Source organism: Hoplias malabaricus, chromosome Y (genome assembly GCF_029633855.1).
Source record: "Hoplias malabaricus isolate fHopMal1 chromosome Y, fHopMal1.hap1, whole genome shotgun sequence".
In the NCBI taxonomy this organism is placed as follows: domain Eukaryota; kingdom Metazoa; phylum Chordata; class Actinopteri; order Characiformes; family Erythrinidae; genus Hoplias; species Hoplias malabaricus.
Window position 1 is genome coordinate 54,666,828 of NC_089820.1, and position 19,467 is coordinate 54,686,294.

The 19,467-nt window shown below is 41.7% G+C and overlaps 1 protein-coding gene across 1 annotated transcript in view; it reads right to left on the reverse strand.

Moving 5' to 3' along the window:
* Positions 1-198: 198 nt before the first annotated feature.
* Positions 199-19,467, reverse strand: part of LOC136677764 (ras GTPase-activating-like protein IQGAP1) — a 38,185-nt gene continuing 18,916 nt past the window's right edge. Inside the window, exons 7-37 of the mRNA XM_066655379.1 lie at positions 19,194-19,307; positions 18,791-18,969; positions 18,543-18,630; positions 18,291-18,454; positions 18,023-18,107; positions 17,683-17,846; positions 17,132-17,292; positions 15,600-15,724; positions 14,767-14,930; positions 11,519-11,609; positions 10,887-11,054; positions 10,566-10,708; positions 10,133-10,303; positions 8,788-8,871; positions 8,614-8,685; positions 8,436-8,505; positions 7,885-8,249; positions 7,282-7,445; positions 6,941-7,165; positions 6,149-6,289; positions 5,815-5,899; positions 4,785-5,017; positions 4,466-4,598; positions 4,259-4,361; positions 4,034-4,169; positions 3,740-3,827; positions 3,439-3,648; positions 2,865-3,031; positions 2,599-2,721; positions 1,538-1,646; positions 199-1,433 (exon numbers count right to left, since the gene is read on the reverse strand). Of these exons, the coding sequence (XP_066511476.1) occupies positions 1,320-1,433; positions 1,538-1,646; positions 2,599-2,721; positions 2,865-3,031; positions 3,439-3,648; positions 3,740-3,827; positions 4,034-4,169; positions 4,259-4,361; positions 4,466-4,598; positions 4,785-5,017; positions 5,815-5,899; positions 6,149-6,289; positions 6,941-7,165; positions 7,282-7,445; positions 7,885-8,249; positions 8,436-8,505; positions 8,614-8,685; positions 8,788-8,871; positions 10,133-10,303; positions 10,566-10,708; positions 10,887-11,054; positions 11,519-11,609; positions 14,767-14,930; positions 15,600-15,724; positions 17,132-17,292; positions 17,683-17,846; positions 18,023-18,107; positions 18,291-18,454; positions 18,543-18,630; positions 18,791-18,969; positions 19,194-19,307 (4,439 nt within the window). The 3' untranslated portion in view covers positions 199-1,319. The remainder of the gene's footprint in view (positions 1,434-1,537; positions 1,647-2,598; positions 2,722-2,864; positions 3,032-3,438; positions 3,649-3,739; positions 3,828-4,033; positions 4,170-4,258; positions 4,362-4,465; positions 4,599-4,784; positions 5,018-5,814; positions 5,900-6,148; positions 6,290-6,940; positions 7,166-7,281; positions 7,446-7,884; positions 8,250-8,435; positions 8,506-8,613; positions 8,686-8,787; positions 8,872-10,132; positions 10,304-10,565; positions 10,709-10,886; positions 11,055-11,518; positions 11,610-14,766; positions 14,931-15,599; positions 15,725-17,131; positions 17,293-17,682; positions 17,847-18,022; positions 18,108-18,290; positions 18,455-18,542; positions 18,631-18,790; positions 18,970-19,193; positions 19,308-19,467) is intronic.

The following is a 19,467-nucleotide window of genomic DNA, read 5'->3' on the forward strand; positions in this document are numbered from 1 at the left end:
ACTCTTTGCAGTGCATTAATGAAGTCAAGCCACTGATTCCAAGCGATCAGTTTTGGTTCACAAAGGCCACTCCAACTCATCTCTAAACTACTGTACAGATGAGACCAAAGTCCCATTCACTAATGGAAAAAGGTGCAGGTTAATAAAGCCATATGTTGCGGGCACAGTATTCAAAGAGCAAGCCAGATTTTTGTTATTAACATTTATTTATGATTTTATTGCTTCTAAGACCATTTAACATCAGCTGTTTGGAAAGAAAAAATGTAATATACTGGTAGGTAAAAAACATTTAAGTGTGCATGTTGGCAAAATACAGTAAATGCTGCTTGTTGAGAACGGTTTTTAAAGGCAAAGTGAAGTGACTACTAAAGAAAAATCACCTGTTGGATGCAGGGTAGTCATGTCTGCTCACGCCACATCCAGTTTGAACTGTACAGTCCTCTTTAAATTTATAGTGACAATAACAACAGCTCAACTGATTCACGATTGTCCTCTACCCAACTTTTCTTCCATTTCCAGCTGTTGAATTTTTTGTTTCCATGATTAAAAAGCATGGAGTGACTGTGAAAACCTTGTCCATATCTGGCTAGCTTACATCAGTCAGAATGTAGAAACTCTCATAAAACTACATCAACACTTCTTTCACCCAACAATTTAATCAAGTTAAGGCAACGTAAAACAAAATATGAAAAATAAACGTAAATCTAGAATGGCTAAAAATGAGAAGGACACGAAAATAAAAAAAAATCATCCAGCACATTGCATCTGAGAGCTGGGAGAAAAATATCTACTTTCTTCCAATAAGTTATAATTTGACAAGATAATACAACCCAGTTTTGTGGTTCAAAATCTGAGTTAAGTCGGGGACACGTAACAGAAATATAACTTTTGGCTGACGGAACCTTCAGTCCTACAGCTGAAAGCTTCCTGTTGGACAGGGATACTAAGAAGCATGCTCCGTTCTCCCATGGTATAAAATTTAAATGCCATACAAAACATTTTCTTTACATATTCATACTGTTCAAAGCTCATGCAATCAGTTTGCAGCAGAGCACAGCTAACTAACACAGATACATTTAAACATCGACTGAATCAGAACAGATGACAATAACAAAAAACAGGAACTGTTGAATGGTCCTCGGCAATGCGCTTACGAATGTACATAAAGGGATATGTCCCTTAAGAGCAAGGCACAAATGGTATTCAGGCATTTTCCAAGTAGTGCAGAAAAGACAAATGATAGTACTACAGGAACAGGCATCGTATGGTGTGGGGATATCTTTAGGGTTCAGTCTGTAAAGCCCTTCTCCAAGTCTCTTCTATTTGCCATAAAATTTCTTATTAAGAAGGAAAATAAGCAGGTTGACGTTTACAGTGGCTCTGTCAAAGAGTTTCATGACTGCCACCCCCTCGTACTGTAACTGCAGCAGATCCTGCAACAATAAAAGCAGCAGCAACAATCAGTTTCACACTTGCAACATGTTTATAAACTGGGGATTTATTATGATACCATTCAAAATGATATGTTCAATTTTACCTGGTATTCTAACAATAACGTTTCCAAATGTACTCCCATAAACTTGGCTTTTATTTCGAAGACTCCCACTACCTCAGATGGAGAGATCTCAAAATGCACATTCTTAAACCTGTGAAAGATTGGGAAAAAGAAATACCGTGTTTATTACAAAAGCAGATATCGTACTGTTTACACTTTGTAGCAGAAAACACGTTCTCTTTTCTGTTAACTGGTTTTACGGTAGGAATCTGAAGGACAACCATTGCACAGCTTTCTTTTCATTTCTGATTATATTATTTATTTATTTCATGTGTTGTTTTTTGGTTTTTGCTTGGGCTTTTAAATCAACAGCTCCAAGATACCTCCTGTAACATTGGAGGATAATTCCGCTAGGAACATTACTTTTACACATAATTTAAAACATTCATCCATCCATTATCCACCGCTTATCCGGGTCCGGGTCGCGGGGGAAGCAGTCGGAGCAAAGTAACCCAGACCTCCCTCTCCCCAGCCACTGTCTCCTGCTCCTCCGGGGGTATACTGAGGCGTTCCCAGGCCAGTCGAGACATGTAGTCTCTCCAGCATGTTTTTGGTCTGCCCCGGGGCCTCCTCCCCGTTGGACATGCCTGGAACACCTCTCCAGGAAGGCGTCCAGGAGGCATCCGTACCAGACGCCCGAACCACCTCAACTGCCTCCTCTAGACGTGGAGGAGAGTCTCTCCCGGATGTCCGAGCTCCTAACCCTATCTCTAAGGGAGAGTCCAGACACCCTGCGGAGAAAACTCATTTCAGCTGCTTGTACCCGCGATCTCGTTCTTTCGGTCACTACCCAGCGCTCGTGACCATAGGTGAGGGTTGGGACGTAGATTGAACGGTAAATCAAGAGCTTAGTTTTTCTGATCAGCTCTCTTCACCACAACGGACCGCATTACTGCTGACACTGCACCGATCTCCCGCTCCATCTTTCCCTCACTCATGAACAAGACCCCCAGGTATTTAAACTCCTCCACTTGAGGCAGGATCTCACTTCCAACCTGGAGAGATTTAAAACAAAAAATAAAAAAAAACTATTGAAAACTCACTGATTTGTCTGAAGGTCCTCAATCTCGATCAGCACTCCCTTCTCATGCAGCCGAGCTGCTGTGTACTTCTGAGACGCCTGCTTGCTCTTCTTGGCCTTGTTGTCTCCAGGTTTCTTTGATACTCTTGAATGAGACAGAAACAGTTGATAACCACCAGCTCTGAACAGCTCTGAAGAGCTAAAGCTCTGGAATAATTCCGGATAATTAAAATAACAAGGATTATTCATGGATTAATCAAAATGATTGTGCATGCATTCCAAACGTACTTGCCCTTGCTGGCCAAATTATCCATGCAGGTCTTGATGTACTGATTGTAGTAGTCAATCTGCACATTGTAGAAACTCGTCTTTGTGTTAAGGCCGGCATTGGTCTGCTGAAGCTTCACCAACTCTGCCTTCCTTCTCTGACGATACCTCCTTTGATTTCTGATATCCTACACAAATAGAGTTTTATGTTTACAGATATATATGTGCTCCAGACATACATTCAAAAGTGTATTAGGTTTCTCCAAATATATCTGTTAGAAAATATAATCATGGTCTAGTGTCAGCAGAGCGTAATGGGGTCAGAAAAGATCTCAAAACAAGAATGTTTGGGGCTACGTTTCTGAAAGGTTTATATATTTCAAAATCAATATAACACCCCAAGACAGAGCCCAAAGTCTCGCCCTGACTGCTTGTTCTGTGTCATCTTCCAGATCTTCAAAAATAAAGAATAGAGGAGTTTGGGGTGAGTTTTAAAGAATGCCTACCCTTACCCATGATAGATTTCACAGAAATCCAGCACAAGAGGTCACAAGCTCTCACCATACGCATCACTACCCACAAAATAACCAAGTACCTTGGTAATGTCGTTGATAAGATCCTGGTATCTGTTCTCTGGATGGACCTTGCCCAGCTCTGCCAGTCTCTGGAGGTTGCTCTTGATCTTGTCCTTCTTGCCTTGCAAGGTCAGGCTATCGTCCACCACTGGCTTGGCCTGCTTCATCTTCTCTGGTGTTTTAGCATCACGTATGGCTCGCCGCTGCATGGCACGCTGGTACTCCACCTCCTGTGGGCCACATAACAGAAGGCATCAATAATCATGTACCTAAATGATAAGAGCAGCTGTGAAATTGGTGGTATTTTTCTGTTATTTTGACCTGTTCTGGGGTTGCAGCACTTTCCAGGATTTCAGACAGTGTTTCTCCGGGCTGGAACCTGATCACATCCACAATGAGCCTCTTGGTGCTGGGGGGGGGGGGGGGGGGGGAGAGAGGAGGTAAAATACTTTAAGGGGCAGCCTATATCATTTATTTATTCTGTAGTTCAGAACTATATACCTCAGCTTCATTCTGACAACATCCCTCTTATATCTACCACATATAAACAGACACAGACCCTCCTCAGCTAAAACTAATGCTATTTAAACAAAAAGGATGAGAAAGAGAACACACTTTAGAAGTAGAGTCTTGGCATCCATTTCAATATTGGCTTCTCCAGGGACGTCAAACTTGTTAGTGAGCGTGAGAGACACCTCCGTCTTGCCCATCATCTCCTTATTAGGGTCATCAGGGGGCAGTGGATTCTCACCTGAAAATTTAGTATTGTAGCAGCTCATCGCAGCATGTGTAAACAGCTTTTTAGTTTCTATGTTCTAGTGCTTTTCTTCAGTAACTCACCTATCAGATTCTCTATGGTAGGCACCTCTCCTAAGTCCTCCAGCAGCTCATGAATGGGGTCATTGTGCTCTGGAGCAATGGCATCCTGGTGATCTAGCAAGAGCTGCAAAAGATAAGGCACAGGAAAAAAAATATCCTTTGAGTCCAGAAAACAGATCATACTGGTTGGTAACTGTATGACTATTGCCACGTGCTGCATGCACGTACCGTGTGAGTATTGATGATTTCCCCAATGGAGATATAAATAACAGGCTTAGACACAGTGACCAGGTCAGAATACTGATCCACATTAAACTTCTCCTCAAGTGATGGCACATCACAAGCTGCCAAAAAGAAACGTCTGGGGAAAAGAAAGTAGAGAATGTGGAAGCAAGTGGGATATATATATAACAGCCTATAAATACTATATCCCCAATAATTACTAAATTAAACATTTGCTTTTATTTCAAAAACACACACGTTGCTAATTGCTTCATTGGCAAAAAAGAAAACAAAGATCCAATTCAAAAAGAAGATAGGCCCCTACCTGAATTTCTGGTAAGAGTTGGTGAGGTATTCATTGATTGGGTTGAGATGGGCATTGTCTCCGAGGAACATCTTGTTTGAGGCAGCGTGCTGCAGCATTTTGGCGATGGAGCCCAGGTTCCGACGCTGGTCCGTGGTCAGCTGTCCTCCAGCCGACAAGTCAATGATGTCAAAAGCATCAGGGGCAACGATGGCAGGGTTCATGTAGCGATAATACAGTAGGTTTCCAACAATCTGAATAGAGATAGGAGTAGGACTGAGTGGCAGTGGTACAGCACTGAATGAATGGAGTTTGTTTCATCAACAAAAATCTGATACTCTTCGGCCAGCTTAAACATTTTGTTCATGTAAAATGGATGGATACATATGAATCAAGTAAATTCAGCTGATTTTTTGTAGCATGGGCTAAACATCTTTTCACAACCTTGAATCTCACTATTTGCCTAGGCAAATACAAACAACGTTTCAAATTTTGTTCCTTTCCTAATATGGTTTGCAGAGCAGAGCGGGAAACAGGATAGAGAGTGGGGAAAAAGCGTGAGACAGGGGTGTGGCTCACCTTGTGTGGGCAGGACCAGAGTCCTCCAGAGAGCAGCAAAGCAAAGGGGTCAGCTGGAGCCAGGAGAGAGAGAGAGGGACATAGCGAAGTAGAGGGTAAGAAACAGAGAGAAAACAGTGCCACAAGAACAGAGATAGGGGCAGCATTAAGAAGAGCATGAAGCACCACAGCAGATTAGAAACAAGACAAGATTCCCACCAGGATTTCAATAGGGAAATCCCCTTTCCATTGTAATTCAACCCAGGGATAGACCTAATCTGCATGTGGTCTATTGTAGGGTTGAAATACATTAGGCAGTACACGGATGTCAACACTTTTTGTGCAGTTTTTGAAAAGAAAACTGATTTAAAGCAGGAATTGGGGTTGGTTTTAAACAGAATTCACAAGGAAAAACATTTAAATTAGTAAAAGCTAATGCTGACGCCCATGATTCTGTGGTAGTTTTTTTTAGGAGACCGCTCAGATGACAAACCTTCAAAAGCTCATCTTCAGTGGCATCTGGGAACTTTTCATGAAGTGTATCCTTCAGTACCTTGGCAATGAATCGCATCCCATACCTGCAGATGAACAGTTCATCAGTAACACTGAGTCTCACACACACACACACACACACACACACACACACACACTCTCTGAATAAAGACTCGGGTCAGGTAACAGATCTGTGTTTGAATATTCAAATCCGAACGTGCCAATGCTTATTTTCATACATTAAAAGAAGATTACAGTAGGTGACAGATGAAAGCAGACGCATACAAACCTGGACAAAAACAAGATCAGAATCGACCTTAGACAAGGATACTCACGGGATTTTGTCGACAGAGACCACAATGGCAGACAGAAACTTATCAGTGACAGTCCGCATGTTTTTAATGGAGGCCTCAAGACGGTTGCGGACCTCCTCGTGGCTCATGGCCTGCTCTGGAGTGACGTCATAAGGCAGCTTACTGTATGGGACAGAGGTACACTTGACTTTATATTATTAACTATTTTTTATATACACACAAACCTCTAGCACATTCTGATATGACACATGAGACACTAATTTAGTTGCTCATTGATTGGTCAAATTAGAAAACTGTCTAATCAAGATTATTTTGTTATAAATGTTAGCCAGGTTGTTAGCCATTGGTTAAGCCTCAGGAGCTGGACAGACATTTTCAAGTTAGAAAAATGGCCAGCAGAATGAACCAGTTGTGATTTGCAATGGGTAAAAAACGGTTACCCTATGCCTTTTGAGGTATGATCTGCGGTCTAACTAGGTTTCGTTCAGTTGTTAGAACTGTAAATCAGTCCATGACAAGGCTCCACACTGAAAACCCAGGTTTAAAAATTAGCGAAACCCAATGTCTCATGTTCATTACTAACTTATTTCTCTGAAAACAGAAGGAGAAGGTACGCTTTCCTCTTTAAACCTCTAATCACTCAGATGTCCTATCAATATAAACCCAATTTGCAAGTTATGTATTTCTGAGTAAAGAATTTAAGTCTATATGTGGTTTAATGTGTAAACGCATCCTATTTATTTAAATAAATAAACGTACAGATTACTTATTAATTACAGTCAACACGTAGTCTAAAAATATGGTAATTTTAACCTTGCTTCTCCAGTTTGAGACTCCATCTGGTTCACCCAGCTCTTGTAAATGTCCACTGGGTCAGTTTTGATGTTTAGCGTCTTGTCGTCCATGATTTCTTTGACAACTGGAGCCAGGATCTGCCTCAGGGCGTTCTGACCCCGAGCTCCTCTGTTAAAGCTTACCACCATCTTGATGACTGTGGGGTTTCCAGTTACAATCTCCTGGATCTGGTCCACTTTTGACCTGTTCAAAAATAGCCCACATTACTAAGAATCTGCTGCATTGCTTCTTAAACCTCTAAAACCACTACAATTCTCATGAGTTTTCAAACATGACGACACATGGCTGTGGAGTCTTACTTGATTTCCTCCTGCAGTGCTGTTTTGAATAGTTTCAGGAGCAGGTATTCTTCACGCTGGTTGGAAGCATAGTTATATAAAGTAAAAATCACAGAGTCCATGAACTTTGTGGACTTGTTCTGGGGCATCTGGAAAATCAGCTTGGCCAGGTAGGTGGGATTAGTCTGGGAAAAGAGGTTAGAAAAATGGCAGATCTCAACATTGCAGCTTTTTAGAGTAGATGAATCCATAACATCTGGAATCTTTGGGGCACTTTTCAAACCACTAAAGCCTTCAGGCACTTTGTCCCATTCTACTGTTAAAGCATAACCACCAGCATCATTCATAGTTATGTTTGAGGCTGAAGAGATCTCTTTTTTAATGACACCCCCTAAACTTTCTGTAGTTTATTTTACAATTCCCACTTATTATTGCAGTGCATTACAGTGTGATTTTTTACAATACATGATTTTGATTACTTTTTCCCCTAATAATTATAGCTGACTTCAAAACAGATTTGCTCACAGCTTTCAAGCTGTATTGTTTCTCCAAATAAAATGTTGAAAGACACATTTTTAAGGGTTGAAACACAGGAATCCTTCTCTAAATGTATTCTAGACATACCTGTAGTAGGTAGAAAAGGTACTGATAAGCCTCCAGCTTCTCTCTCTTCTCTTTGCTGAGAGCCTTCAACCCTCCCTTCTGCTTGTTCATCATCATGAGGTTGGACAGCTCACCCTTGTTCTTCTTGGTCAGCTTCTTGCTATGGGAGACCACTTCCTGCAGAGTGATTTTGTTCTTCACCAGCAGGCCGATCTTGATGTCCATTAGGTTGAGGTCGTTCTCCAGCTCCTGGTTGGAGCGGATATTTGTGATCACTTCTTCCCTCAGACGCATCAACTCCAATTCTTCCTGGAAGTCCTGGTCACTGTGGTCCAGCAGGTGCACAAACTTACGGACGACTGCCATCGGAGGATCATCTGCGTTAACTGTGGGAGAAGAGAGAACGTGAACGGAAACGTCTGGAATACAACGCGATGCCACAGGTGTGAAGTTAAATTTCAATTAAATACAGAAAATTTGTAACCAATCCTCAAAATGTATGCATATATTCGCATAATAAAAAGACTTGAGTCACATTCTGACAACAGAATAGTATGGAGGATTGTCCTTACTGAGCGTCTTGTAATCATCCCTCGCTTTATTGGCTCGGATAAAAGCTTGAATTTTAACCACTTCATTAATCTGAAATATGAAAATGACAGCTACAACTTTACAATGAACAATACAATGAGGGAGGAAAAGATAACCACATTTGTTGACAAATAAAATGCTGAGTAAAGAGTCACCTACATGATCTTGGAAATACTTCAGCCGGTCTCTGTACTTTTTCCGTGCCTGCTGCATTCTGACCATGGACTGGATCTGAGGAATTCATGGACGCATCAACACAAACGTTAAGAGGAGATTAGTGTGAAGTGAATCATACTTCAAATGTCTTTGACCTTGTTTGTCATGGCAACATACCTTCACAGCATCTGCAGTGTGATCCTTCAAGTACTGCTTCCTTTCTCTGAATGCCTTCCTCTCCTTGTATCCCTTCCAGTGAGCCTACAGATCGCATTGAACCATGAGAGCAATCAATAACAGTCTTCACCGTAAAAGTCAAAGGAACATGTTGGGTGTGTTTGTCTAAAAATTTACTTGTAAACTTGTAATCAATTATTTTCAGTATGCTTTCAGAAACAGAAAACTTTCAGAAAACTAACTGTAAACCAACAAATATTATTACAGAGGAATGAAAATATTAGTTTTAGTGTTTAATGCCCAAGACATTATAATGCATTTAACATATGTAATGGCAAATGTGTTAATCATCTATAGCAGAGTATAGTCCACTGTTACATTAATTCAGTCTCATCAGAGGTAAACAACAAAACTCCATATGGATCTTTTCACCATAATAATAATAAACTCACATGTCCTCACTCATTCATTCATTATCTGTAACCCTTATCCAGTTCAGGGTCACGGTGGGTCCAGAGCCTACCTGGAATCATTGGGCGCAAGGCGGGAATACACCCTGGAGAGGGTGCCAGTCCTTCACAAGGCAACACAGACACACACACATCCACACCTATGGACACTTTCGAGTCGCCAATCCACCTACCAACGTGTGTTTTTGGACTGTGGGCGGAAACCGGAGCACCCGGAGGAAACCCACGCAGACACGGGGAGACCACACCACACTCCTCACAGACAGTCACCCGGAGGAAACCCACGCAGACACAGGGAGAACACACCACACTCCTCACAGACAGTCACCCGGAGAAAACCCACGCAGACACAGGGAGAACACACCACACTCCTCACAGACAGTCACCCGGAGGAAACCCACGCAGACACAGGGAGAACACACCACACTCCTCACAGACAGTCACCCGGAGGAAACCCACGCAGACACAGGGAGAACACACCACACTCCTCACAGACAGTCACCCGGAGGAAACCCACGCAGACACGGGGAGAACACACCACACTCCTCACAGACAGTCACCCGGAGGAAACCCACGCAGACACCGGGAGAACACACCACACTCCTCACAGACAGTCACCCGGAGGAAACCCACGCAGACACCGGGAGAACACACCACACTCCTCACAGATAGTCACCCGGAGGAAACCCCCGCAGACACAGAGAGAACACACCACACTCTTCACAGACAGTCACCCGAAGCGGGAATCGAACCCACAACCTCCAGGCCCCTGGAGCTGTGTGACTGCGACACTACATGCAAGTTAAGTCAGAGGTACCCGATTCCTTCAAGTATGTATTTGTATGGAGTCAGAAGGTTAAAAGGACAAGACCCACCTGAATGCATTTAATGGCTGGATCCTGTTCCTTCAGGAAATCAAGACGCTCTTTTTGGCCTCGCCTCACCATATAACCACGGCATCGGGCCTGTAACTTGGCGATCAAACTCTCATTGGCCAACCACAGCTGCTCACGGTTATAGGCTGCAGTCACTCCTGATACAACAGACTGAGAAGGACAGAGACATGTATGAGGTGAGTCTAAGAGAGCTGGATCAATCTGCAGCTGATTACTGCACATGAAAATAAATAAACCTGACAACAGTCAGTCCAGTTTTTCTGATTTCAAGAAGGCTACCACACAGGATTAAACAATATTCAAACCATGAGCACTCTTGTTATTTATAAAAATAAATAGCATTAATTATTGACTACATTTATAATTATAATTATAAGTCAAGGAACAAACCAAGTTTTTTCAGATCACTCACCTGGATTTCCTCCTTGTTCAGCTGTGTGTTGTTCTGTTTAAACTCAGCAGGCTCGTCCCAAGTTCCTTCTCTAGTTGTCAGGTTGTAGTAATAATTATGGCCTCCCTTTACCCAGTGCTTCATCCACTCACTGCCATTATCACCTGAAGAGCACAGACAGTAATTAAGAGAATTCACAGTCATCCAATCCCAGCGTTCTACAGGGACACATGAATAGTGAAGTGATGCTATGAAAATGACATGTAATATAATCAGGACAAGGCCAATACTCCCCTAAATAATTTTCCTTATTCACTCATCAGTCACGAATTTCATTCTTACCCTCCTTCTTCTTGTCCTCCTTGATCTTGGCCAGGTCTTGCTGGTAGCTCTGGGCACACTCTGGGGTCACTCCATACAGACTGGACCCAGGGGCACGCAGAGCAGCTAGAGTCTGTCCAGCGTCCCCACTGTCCACAGCCTCATTGATAGCCTGAATCGCCTGAGAAACTGTTGGTGGCCACAAATACATTGTCTCAAATCATTGTCAATAATTATTATTAGGATAAGACCCATAGTTCCACTTAAAGTAAAGTTTATTAATCAGCCAAGATGTGTAAGGGATCCATATTATTGTATTTAGCTTCAAAATGGAGCTACAAAGCTAACATCACTTCAGTCACTAACACAAACACAATGTCATCTAATGTGGCTTAGTGCAGCATTCACCTACCCATGTATTTGTGTTTTTACAGCTCACAGCAGGTCGTAAATGTGAAATAACCATATTGATACTCAGACCTAGAGGTTCTGGGACTGTTAACATGTTCATATTTGAACACTAAATATATTCTGGCTAATCTACAAACTCAGGGACAAGTTCAAAATTGGTTGATTTTTTCTTGAGCCGTCCCTTTATAGCAATTCATCAAGCAAAAGCTAATCAAACAATGTTTAATTCAAAGCATTCTTACACTGCAGGGCCTCTTCTGTGTCCTTGTTAGCGCTTAAGATGGCCTCCTGAATCTCATCCAGCCACAGGACAGCTGACGGATCCTGGGTCTCCTGCACCAACAAAAATAAGAGGGTCAAGAAACATCAAAAGACCATTCTGTCTACTCCAAAATATCTATTACTATAATAATGTAATGGGCTGTTTTACAGATGCACACACCCAGAATAGAAATTAGAGGCCAAAAGACCTTCATCAGGCATCTTCAAAGGAAGCAAAAGTGAAAGAATATAACTATTTACTAAAGTAAGTAAACTCCAGGACCACTAGAGGGCGAAGAATCATTCTCTCTGCAAACACTTTCGAGCAAAGCTTATCTGGTCAAAGACATCTTCATGTGAAATGCAGGCACTTGTGATACTATTAAATTCTAAAGACTAAAGACTCGGTATAAAATCAAAAACTTCGCTGTTTAATTCCGAGGAACGTGACGTCAAACTTTAACTACACTATGAAAGATTGAGGAAGGAGATAAACTCTCTCTGAATGGAAAGCTAAAAGCCATAAATAAGAGAAGCCCAAACAGACTGATGTCAGATCAGATAAACTATGCCCGTCCGGCACATTTCTACCAGCAGGTGGCGCTATTTCTCTCCCGCAGCTGCAGCCCGCATGCTGAGTGTTGTTTCCGGACAGAGCTCTCCTCTTTGCTGATTGGCTGAGAGCACAGGCCCCTCTTTGTACCTCTCCCTGCCGCCGCTGAAGCCCGACACCAAACCTGAGGGCGTGGCGCTCTGTTAAACACAGAGAAACTTCTCTTCTTGGAGATTGCAACAGGTCTTTGCAAAAACAACCCTGTGATTGGCTAACCTACTGCTCTATTGACTTAGAATCCCAGACACAATCATGGGTTATTGTATGAACAGAGCTGCAAAGCGCAGATGTGTGGTGTGTTGAGCTCAGTGAGGTGTAAACCAAAAAAAAAAAAAAAAATCATATCAGCACTTATGACTGCTAATCATATTTGAGGAAGTGAAACGGGGTGTGGCTCTCTGTCCAAGACTGTTTCTGTCTTTCAAGCAACTTTTTCTAGTCTTTAATCAGTTCCCCTCTAAGGAACGAATAAATACATACAATTAACTGCCAATCACAGGCACTTACAAATTAGATATGAAGTAATACTGCAAATAAGAATCGGCTTACATTTTATGACAGTTTAGACTGCATTAAATGAATCGGTTTTGTTGTTTTTCTGCTTCATTGTATGTAATTGCTAAAGTACCACGTCTAAAAAAAACCAACAATTGCGGATTTGCCATTAATTTTGTTAGAAATAAAACCTTTAAAGCACAAATAAACAAACATTACTCGTCACTGCCCTCTAAAGGTATTAGAGCACAGTCAAGTTACGGGATGTTTTCGTACATGTTTAAATATTTGTTTGGTTTAGTCACATGCATCTTTCTCAGCCAATCAGATGACATTTTCACTGTATGCTGCAATCTATTCATACGGTTGTGAAAACTGTGGTTAGCTCAAGCACAACCTGCTGATTTTGTCAAAAAAAAGGTGACTGAGAGAAGAACTAGTTTTTTGGTGGCATTTCTAATTTTATTTCAGAAGTGTGTAATTAATAAAGTGCCAGACAATGATCTGCTCTCCACCTGTTTCTGTCTGTCTGTCTGTGGGAATCACTCACATCCTTCAGCTGCACCACACATGACAAATTTTTAGAAGAGAAAAAAAAAAATCCCAGAAACTTCCTCCCATAACCACTTCCTCTGTCACTAGCAGATGTGGAGCCATCTATGTAAGCCTTGCTCACACCCAGGAATCACCCGTCAGAGTGAGCTCAGGGTCTAAAAACACTGGCGACCACAGTTTTGCCCATTTAAGGCAGCGATGCAGTCATCAGCCCGTTATTTCCTACTACTGTGAAAAACGTCGCATAAAGGAAGACTTTGTTTTTATAGCCATTTTGAGACCAGCCTGATTCAGAAATGGGGCATGATAACAATTAAGCCTCAAATTTCAGGAACACGTACACAGAAGATGGAAATCAGGGTTGAAAGCTGATCCTCTGCTGACAACTGATGAGAACAAGAAAGTCCAAAATAAACAACAAATTAACACAAAGCCTCTAAAGAAGCAGCCCAAAAACTGACTAGGCTTTTGAAGAGTACAGCTCCAGCTGACGTGAGAGGCCACTGAACACTGGTCTTGAACGCTTATTGACTCGCTGCAGGCTAAATAACTTAAGAAATGTAATAATACGCTTTAGTTAATACGTCAATAAAAATATTTCAAAACACTAATCAAATTAAAGAAAGCAAATCTTTCTTTAAAACCATGAATTATGCAAAAATGTTATATTATTACATCATATTAAAACACACTAACATGGGCAAAACTGTCTAGACACCAATCTGCTGCATACTTCCATTTAGTGTTTAATGTGTTTAATTATTAGCACGTCACTTGTTATTTGCAATGAAAGCAGTGATGGAAAGATTAACAGTCAGATTTATTTCACCCACTGGCTGACATTCTTGCTCACTCCTACAGCTCGACAAATAAAAGATAAAGCAATGCCATACACTGAGGAAACAACTTTCTGCTCTTAACTCTCACCTGCATGGCTGCGCTTTCAGTTTCACTGGTGGTGGCGGCCTAATAGTGATTTTATTTACTACTCTTTTGCCTGTTAACCTTTTGATGTTACAAGGTGGTTAGCTTTTAAAAACAGTCGCAGGCAAAACAGATTATACCCTACTGTCCAGAATTAAGATAGGACCTTTTAACGTCAGTCCTGCCGTTGTTCTCAAAAGTATGGACTGGCCGCTCCAAAGCCCAAACCTCAAAACCACAGCGTTTGTTTTTCTTGGCTTTTAGGAGAATTAAGAGAACGGAAAATGGAAAAATAAACCTTCGTAAATGAGACTTTGCTAGAAGTGAAGAGGCAGTGAATGAGACAGAGTATGAGACATAGTGAGTGTTAATGATGTCATCTGGATGAAGTCATGGGGCTCTGAATCACATGACAAGCTGCATCAAGAGGCAGCAGTGCCGCAGCGCTTAGACTACAGAGGAGAGCAACCAAAGGACTTAAAAACATGAACTATAAATAAGGCTGTGATAGTGATCTCTCCGTAACACCACCGCTACACTGTAGAAAAGAAAAAGGCTTTGCTGGTATGATGGTAAAATGCTTGAGGAAGTATATCATACAAGACTTAGCGATGTACAACTAAGACAATAACAAGGACTCACATGTGCCTTCTCTCTCCGTGCTTCAAGGAGTTTGTCAAAATAATGCTGAGCTATGGATGGATCCACGTCTGTCAGCTTGGCTGCAGGGTGCTGCAAGGCTTCCAGAGTCTTTTTCGGGTCTCCCTCATCTAAGGCCTCATTGATCAGACCGATGGCAGCGATTCCTGATTTCCAAAGGCATCAGGTCATTGCACATTATTTTAGCAGGAACAATTATCAGCTTAAAGAATGAATTCCCAGTACTGAAGATTATGCTGTTTTCATGGCTCAAATTTCTGTCTTGAAGTGACCCATATCTGAGTTCACGTGGTGTGTGTTTGTGGGCGTCTGCTCTGAAATCCCCACGTTTGCACATTTTATCATTTCATCAATTTAATTGCCGCTGTGGCCCAAAGTGACAAATGCATGCACAGTATAGTGAGACGTAAATAACCAATATGGATTCCAGTCTGCAAAAGAAAATCTGATTAAAAAACAGATCTGCAAGATCAGAAGCCATGAATAACGTTTTAAATTAAGTGAGTGTTTTCTGCAGAAACCACTAAAAAAAGAGCTCATATGGGAACTTTCCTAGTATCTGAGATTTCTCCACACACACACGAATATATAAACCTTCCTAAATGTTCTACTCTACCGGAGTAAAATAAATATTTTATAAAACAAGAATTTGAATTTCAGTCAATTAAATGTGTCCAATGTCAATCTTTTAACAAATTACCTGAAACACAGATGTCAAATAATCATTGTGCTTCACTATCTGTGAACTTAAAATTAATCATTCTTTAACTCTATAATATGAACGTAGCCATGGTCTTTGACGCAATGTGACTCACGCTCATGTTCCTCCTGGATGGTGTTGTTGACCTGATCCACACAGGCCTGAATGTCATTCCAAGTCAGATAGTCACTGCCCTCCTCTCTGGCGGCAGTCCTGAGACGCATCAGCTCATCCATGTACCTGAATATTAAATTATTTAAATAAATTAAGACATGGAAGTGTGGTACAATGCCTCTCAAGCACACACACACACACACACACACACCAGTGCAGTGTTCAGAGCTATTCCAGTGTTATTTATTTACAGTTTTTTTAGCATAAAGGTGGGCCATAATCATACAATTCTGCAAAACATTCCCAAGATGCATGGTTTCCTAAGGCTTCATAACCTGCACCACACAAAAAGCCCCAATAGTGTTTTATTTATTTAAAAAAATGTAATGAAAGACACAGTCAGTGTTGTTTAGTTACTGACAGCATCTACATAATTTTAAACATTGATAATAATGATATAACATTGTCATCCGTGATCTTCAATTTTATCTTGAATAGTTTCTCTAAGCAAACTGCTGATGTCAGAAGTTTACACCCCAGTGTGTGTCATGTGACACTACCAGTCTCCTCCTGTTGCCTACTTCACTTTTTAAAATTCTCTCTCTCTATCTCTCATTCTCTCTCTCTGATCAGAGAAGTGTGACAGAAGTCAGTTTTGCATGCATTTCCTGAATTAAACGGCTGCACATGGCTAGTTCACTCGCTGAAGTCGCAAGCCTCACATCAGCCAAGTTTAAAATATCGCGCAGACGCACCTTCGCTGGAGGTTGGTGTTTCAGACCAAACCTGGTAAATAAGGCCTGACCGCTTTGGCAAATCCTGATTGGTTAATGGCCTGTGTTCCTGCAAGCGACACTGTTTTGACAACACACAGCCGTGTGGAATGTTTTATTGGCACAACTACACAACTCACACAATTATTATACAGCACAAGGCCAAAGGTTTATGGACGTAATTGGTTCCTCTTTTGCAGAAGAGTATGAGCTGCTGGTCACAGCAAAGACTTTAGATTTTAGATGAAACATGTCTGAATGTCTGATTTATTCAGTTGGGTCCCAAAAGCCACTCCAGCTCATCCCAAAAGGAACTGGATGGCGCTACAGCACTCCAAAGGACAGAGTTGCACTGCTCCACAGCCCAATGGATCTCAGGCTTGGCATTGGACAAGGTAACATTAGAGTACCACATTCTATTGGCAATACATTTCTGTGGAGACTAAACAAGCATTGTGTTCAAAGTTTAATGTTTATGTTCACAAAGGGTTTGCCTACACACTCTTGGACAAATAGTGAATACAACCATGAGTCCTGACAATTGCAGAGGCTCAGAGCAAAATGCACTTAAGACTGTTTGGGCTTTCAATTGCTGCTACATGAGATTGGCTTAAGTTCTGCACAAACTGTAGCTTCTTCTAAATATATTTCCATTTGTGTGTTTATATTATTCTGAGATTCTTATCATTTCTTCCTGGTAAATGTCTTAACGGTCTCTTAAGCCCTTGTCTTAAGTGTGTCATGGCTCCACGCGTCTCACCTCTGTGCGTACTCGTCCTCCACATTGCTGAGGCCCGTGACTGAGCTGCTGAGCTGCTTCCACAGGGATGCTCGGTCTCCCACATTCAGAGCCTCGTTTATCAGGACCACGGAAGACAGCATCTCCACGGCAACAAGCAGCTCTGGGTGTGTGAGCAAACCCTGTCCAACCAGACACAGCACAAACATGTGAATTTGTCCATTTTCATGTTTTAGAAAACGAAAAATAAGGTTTGGGTTCTCTTTACTGTATGGGTAGTTATGGACTGGTCCTGCTAACACAGTCTAGTTACATCCTACATTGACCATCCCAGTCACCTGAGGGACAGCCACTCACTTGAATTTAACTTGACCCTCCACAGTCTTTCTGAATGATGTTCCATAAATCCATAAATGACAAGGCCAAATTTATACATGCCACAGAGCCCAGTGGGAGTTTCATTTCTTAATTACAGTTTGAATTACACCTGTCTGGAAGCATCTGCACTAATTATTTCTCTATTCCTGCTTATCCATTAAATCTGTCATTCACAGAGTGTGTGCGTTTCTGACCTCTGGGCTTTGCTGTTGCAGGCTGTACAGTTCTCTCTGGTAAAGTTCTGCAGCACTGGGATAAACTTGTGGCAGTTGTGCCTCTGGGTTCATCAGCTCATTCACCGTGTCCTCAGCCACACCCTTTTTAATGGCCGCATTTATTCGGTCAACTGCTTGCAGCACTGAGACAGGCCGAGAGAAATGTTCAAGGTCACAAAACAATCAAAACATTCCAGGTTAAGAAAATGGGTTAAATGTATGAAGGACTTTGTTCAGAGTGTCAGTAAGAGGTATGAAAAAGTGGGGTATTTCTGCAGCAAAGTGAGTACACATGGAGGAGATGGAGAAAAGCTAATACTTTTTAGATAGCCTTCAGCAATGCCATTGGCCACATCCACCCCACCCTGCAACTCTTCTTTGGTCAATCCCTCTCCTGGAGAAGTCTGCATAAAACATTAAAGCACAAGGAAATACAGAAATGATCAGCAGGTACATAGATTACTGTAGAAATAAGTAAATAAAACAAATGCACTCCATTATGACGCAACAGGCTAATTCACAATACACACATAAAATGTACAACCAAAAATATATATCTATATATATCTTCAGTTTATCTGCATTACCTGCTCCTTGGCCTCCCGATCTTCCCCCAGCTGTTTGAGATACCAGCCCTTGTTCTTGGACTGCAGGGCCTGTAGGCCCAAAGCCGGGGTGGAGAGAGCCTCATAAAGCCTGTCCTCATCACTGCCAAGTATAGCCTCCTCTGTCAAAGTCAATGCACTGGACACTGGAAGACAGGAGCAAAGTTCTAAGGAGGGGATACTAACAAAAAAATGACAAGAACAATTATAAATAAAGACTTGCACAGAGCCTACAGTTGACTTTGTTGACATTTCCCTGAATTTCAGCATGCGTGAGCAGTTCCTCATAGACGTCCCTCTCTGCATCTGCATTCTCTCCGAGCTAGAGATATAACATTCATACACAGAGAGATTTTCATACTTTACAATCCATGGTTATGTAAAGGACCCCCCTCTGGTTCACCCCATTATTGTAATCACAGGCTCAGTGTGCAGAACATTACATTAATACATTTGATTAGGAATTGTACTACATTTTATACCCTTTTTCTGGAGTTGGCCACTTTCTCAGCTTTGGCCTGGAAGAGTGTGTCCTGGTAGTGCTGGCCGGCACCCTCGTCCAGGTTAAGCAGCATTGCGTTAGGGTTCCTCATGGCTGCCAGAGTGCCCTGAGGGTCCCCATGATCAATGGCATCATTGATGGCGATCACTGCAGCATGCACTGGATCAATGCAATAAAAGAAAATGATGATTAAATACAATTTTTACAACCGAGAAACATCCTTCAGTTGATTGTGTCGTTAACTACTTGGCATTATGTAATAAGCTTATGCTTGCAAAAAAATGTACATAATTGTCTGCTATTACTATAGGTCAATAGTTAATTGGTTTTTTCCCCCCTCTCTCCTATACAGCACAACAAAATACGTAGTTAACAGCTCTCACAAGCGGCCTCGTCCACAGAGAGCTCGTTGGCGAGGATCCCCCCAATCTTGCTGAACGCTGGCATCTGAATGTTGTACTTCTCCAGCTCAATCTTCATGTTGTTAATCTCCTCCTCTGCGAGACAGGGTTTAGAAATGTACAGATTATACATCATAGCATGACATCAATAGCCAAAACACTTGGATTATGTGGTTTGAAGCACTTGCTCTTTGTGTATACAAAGCTTAGCTTGAAAACACCTGTGTAAACGTTTCATATCTGAGCTTTGGTGAAG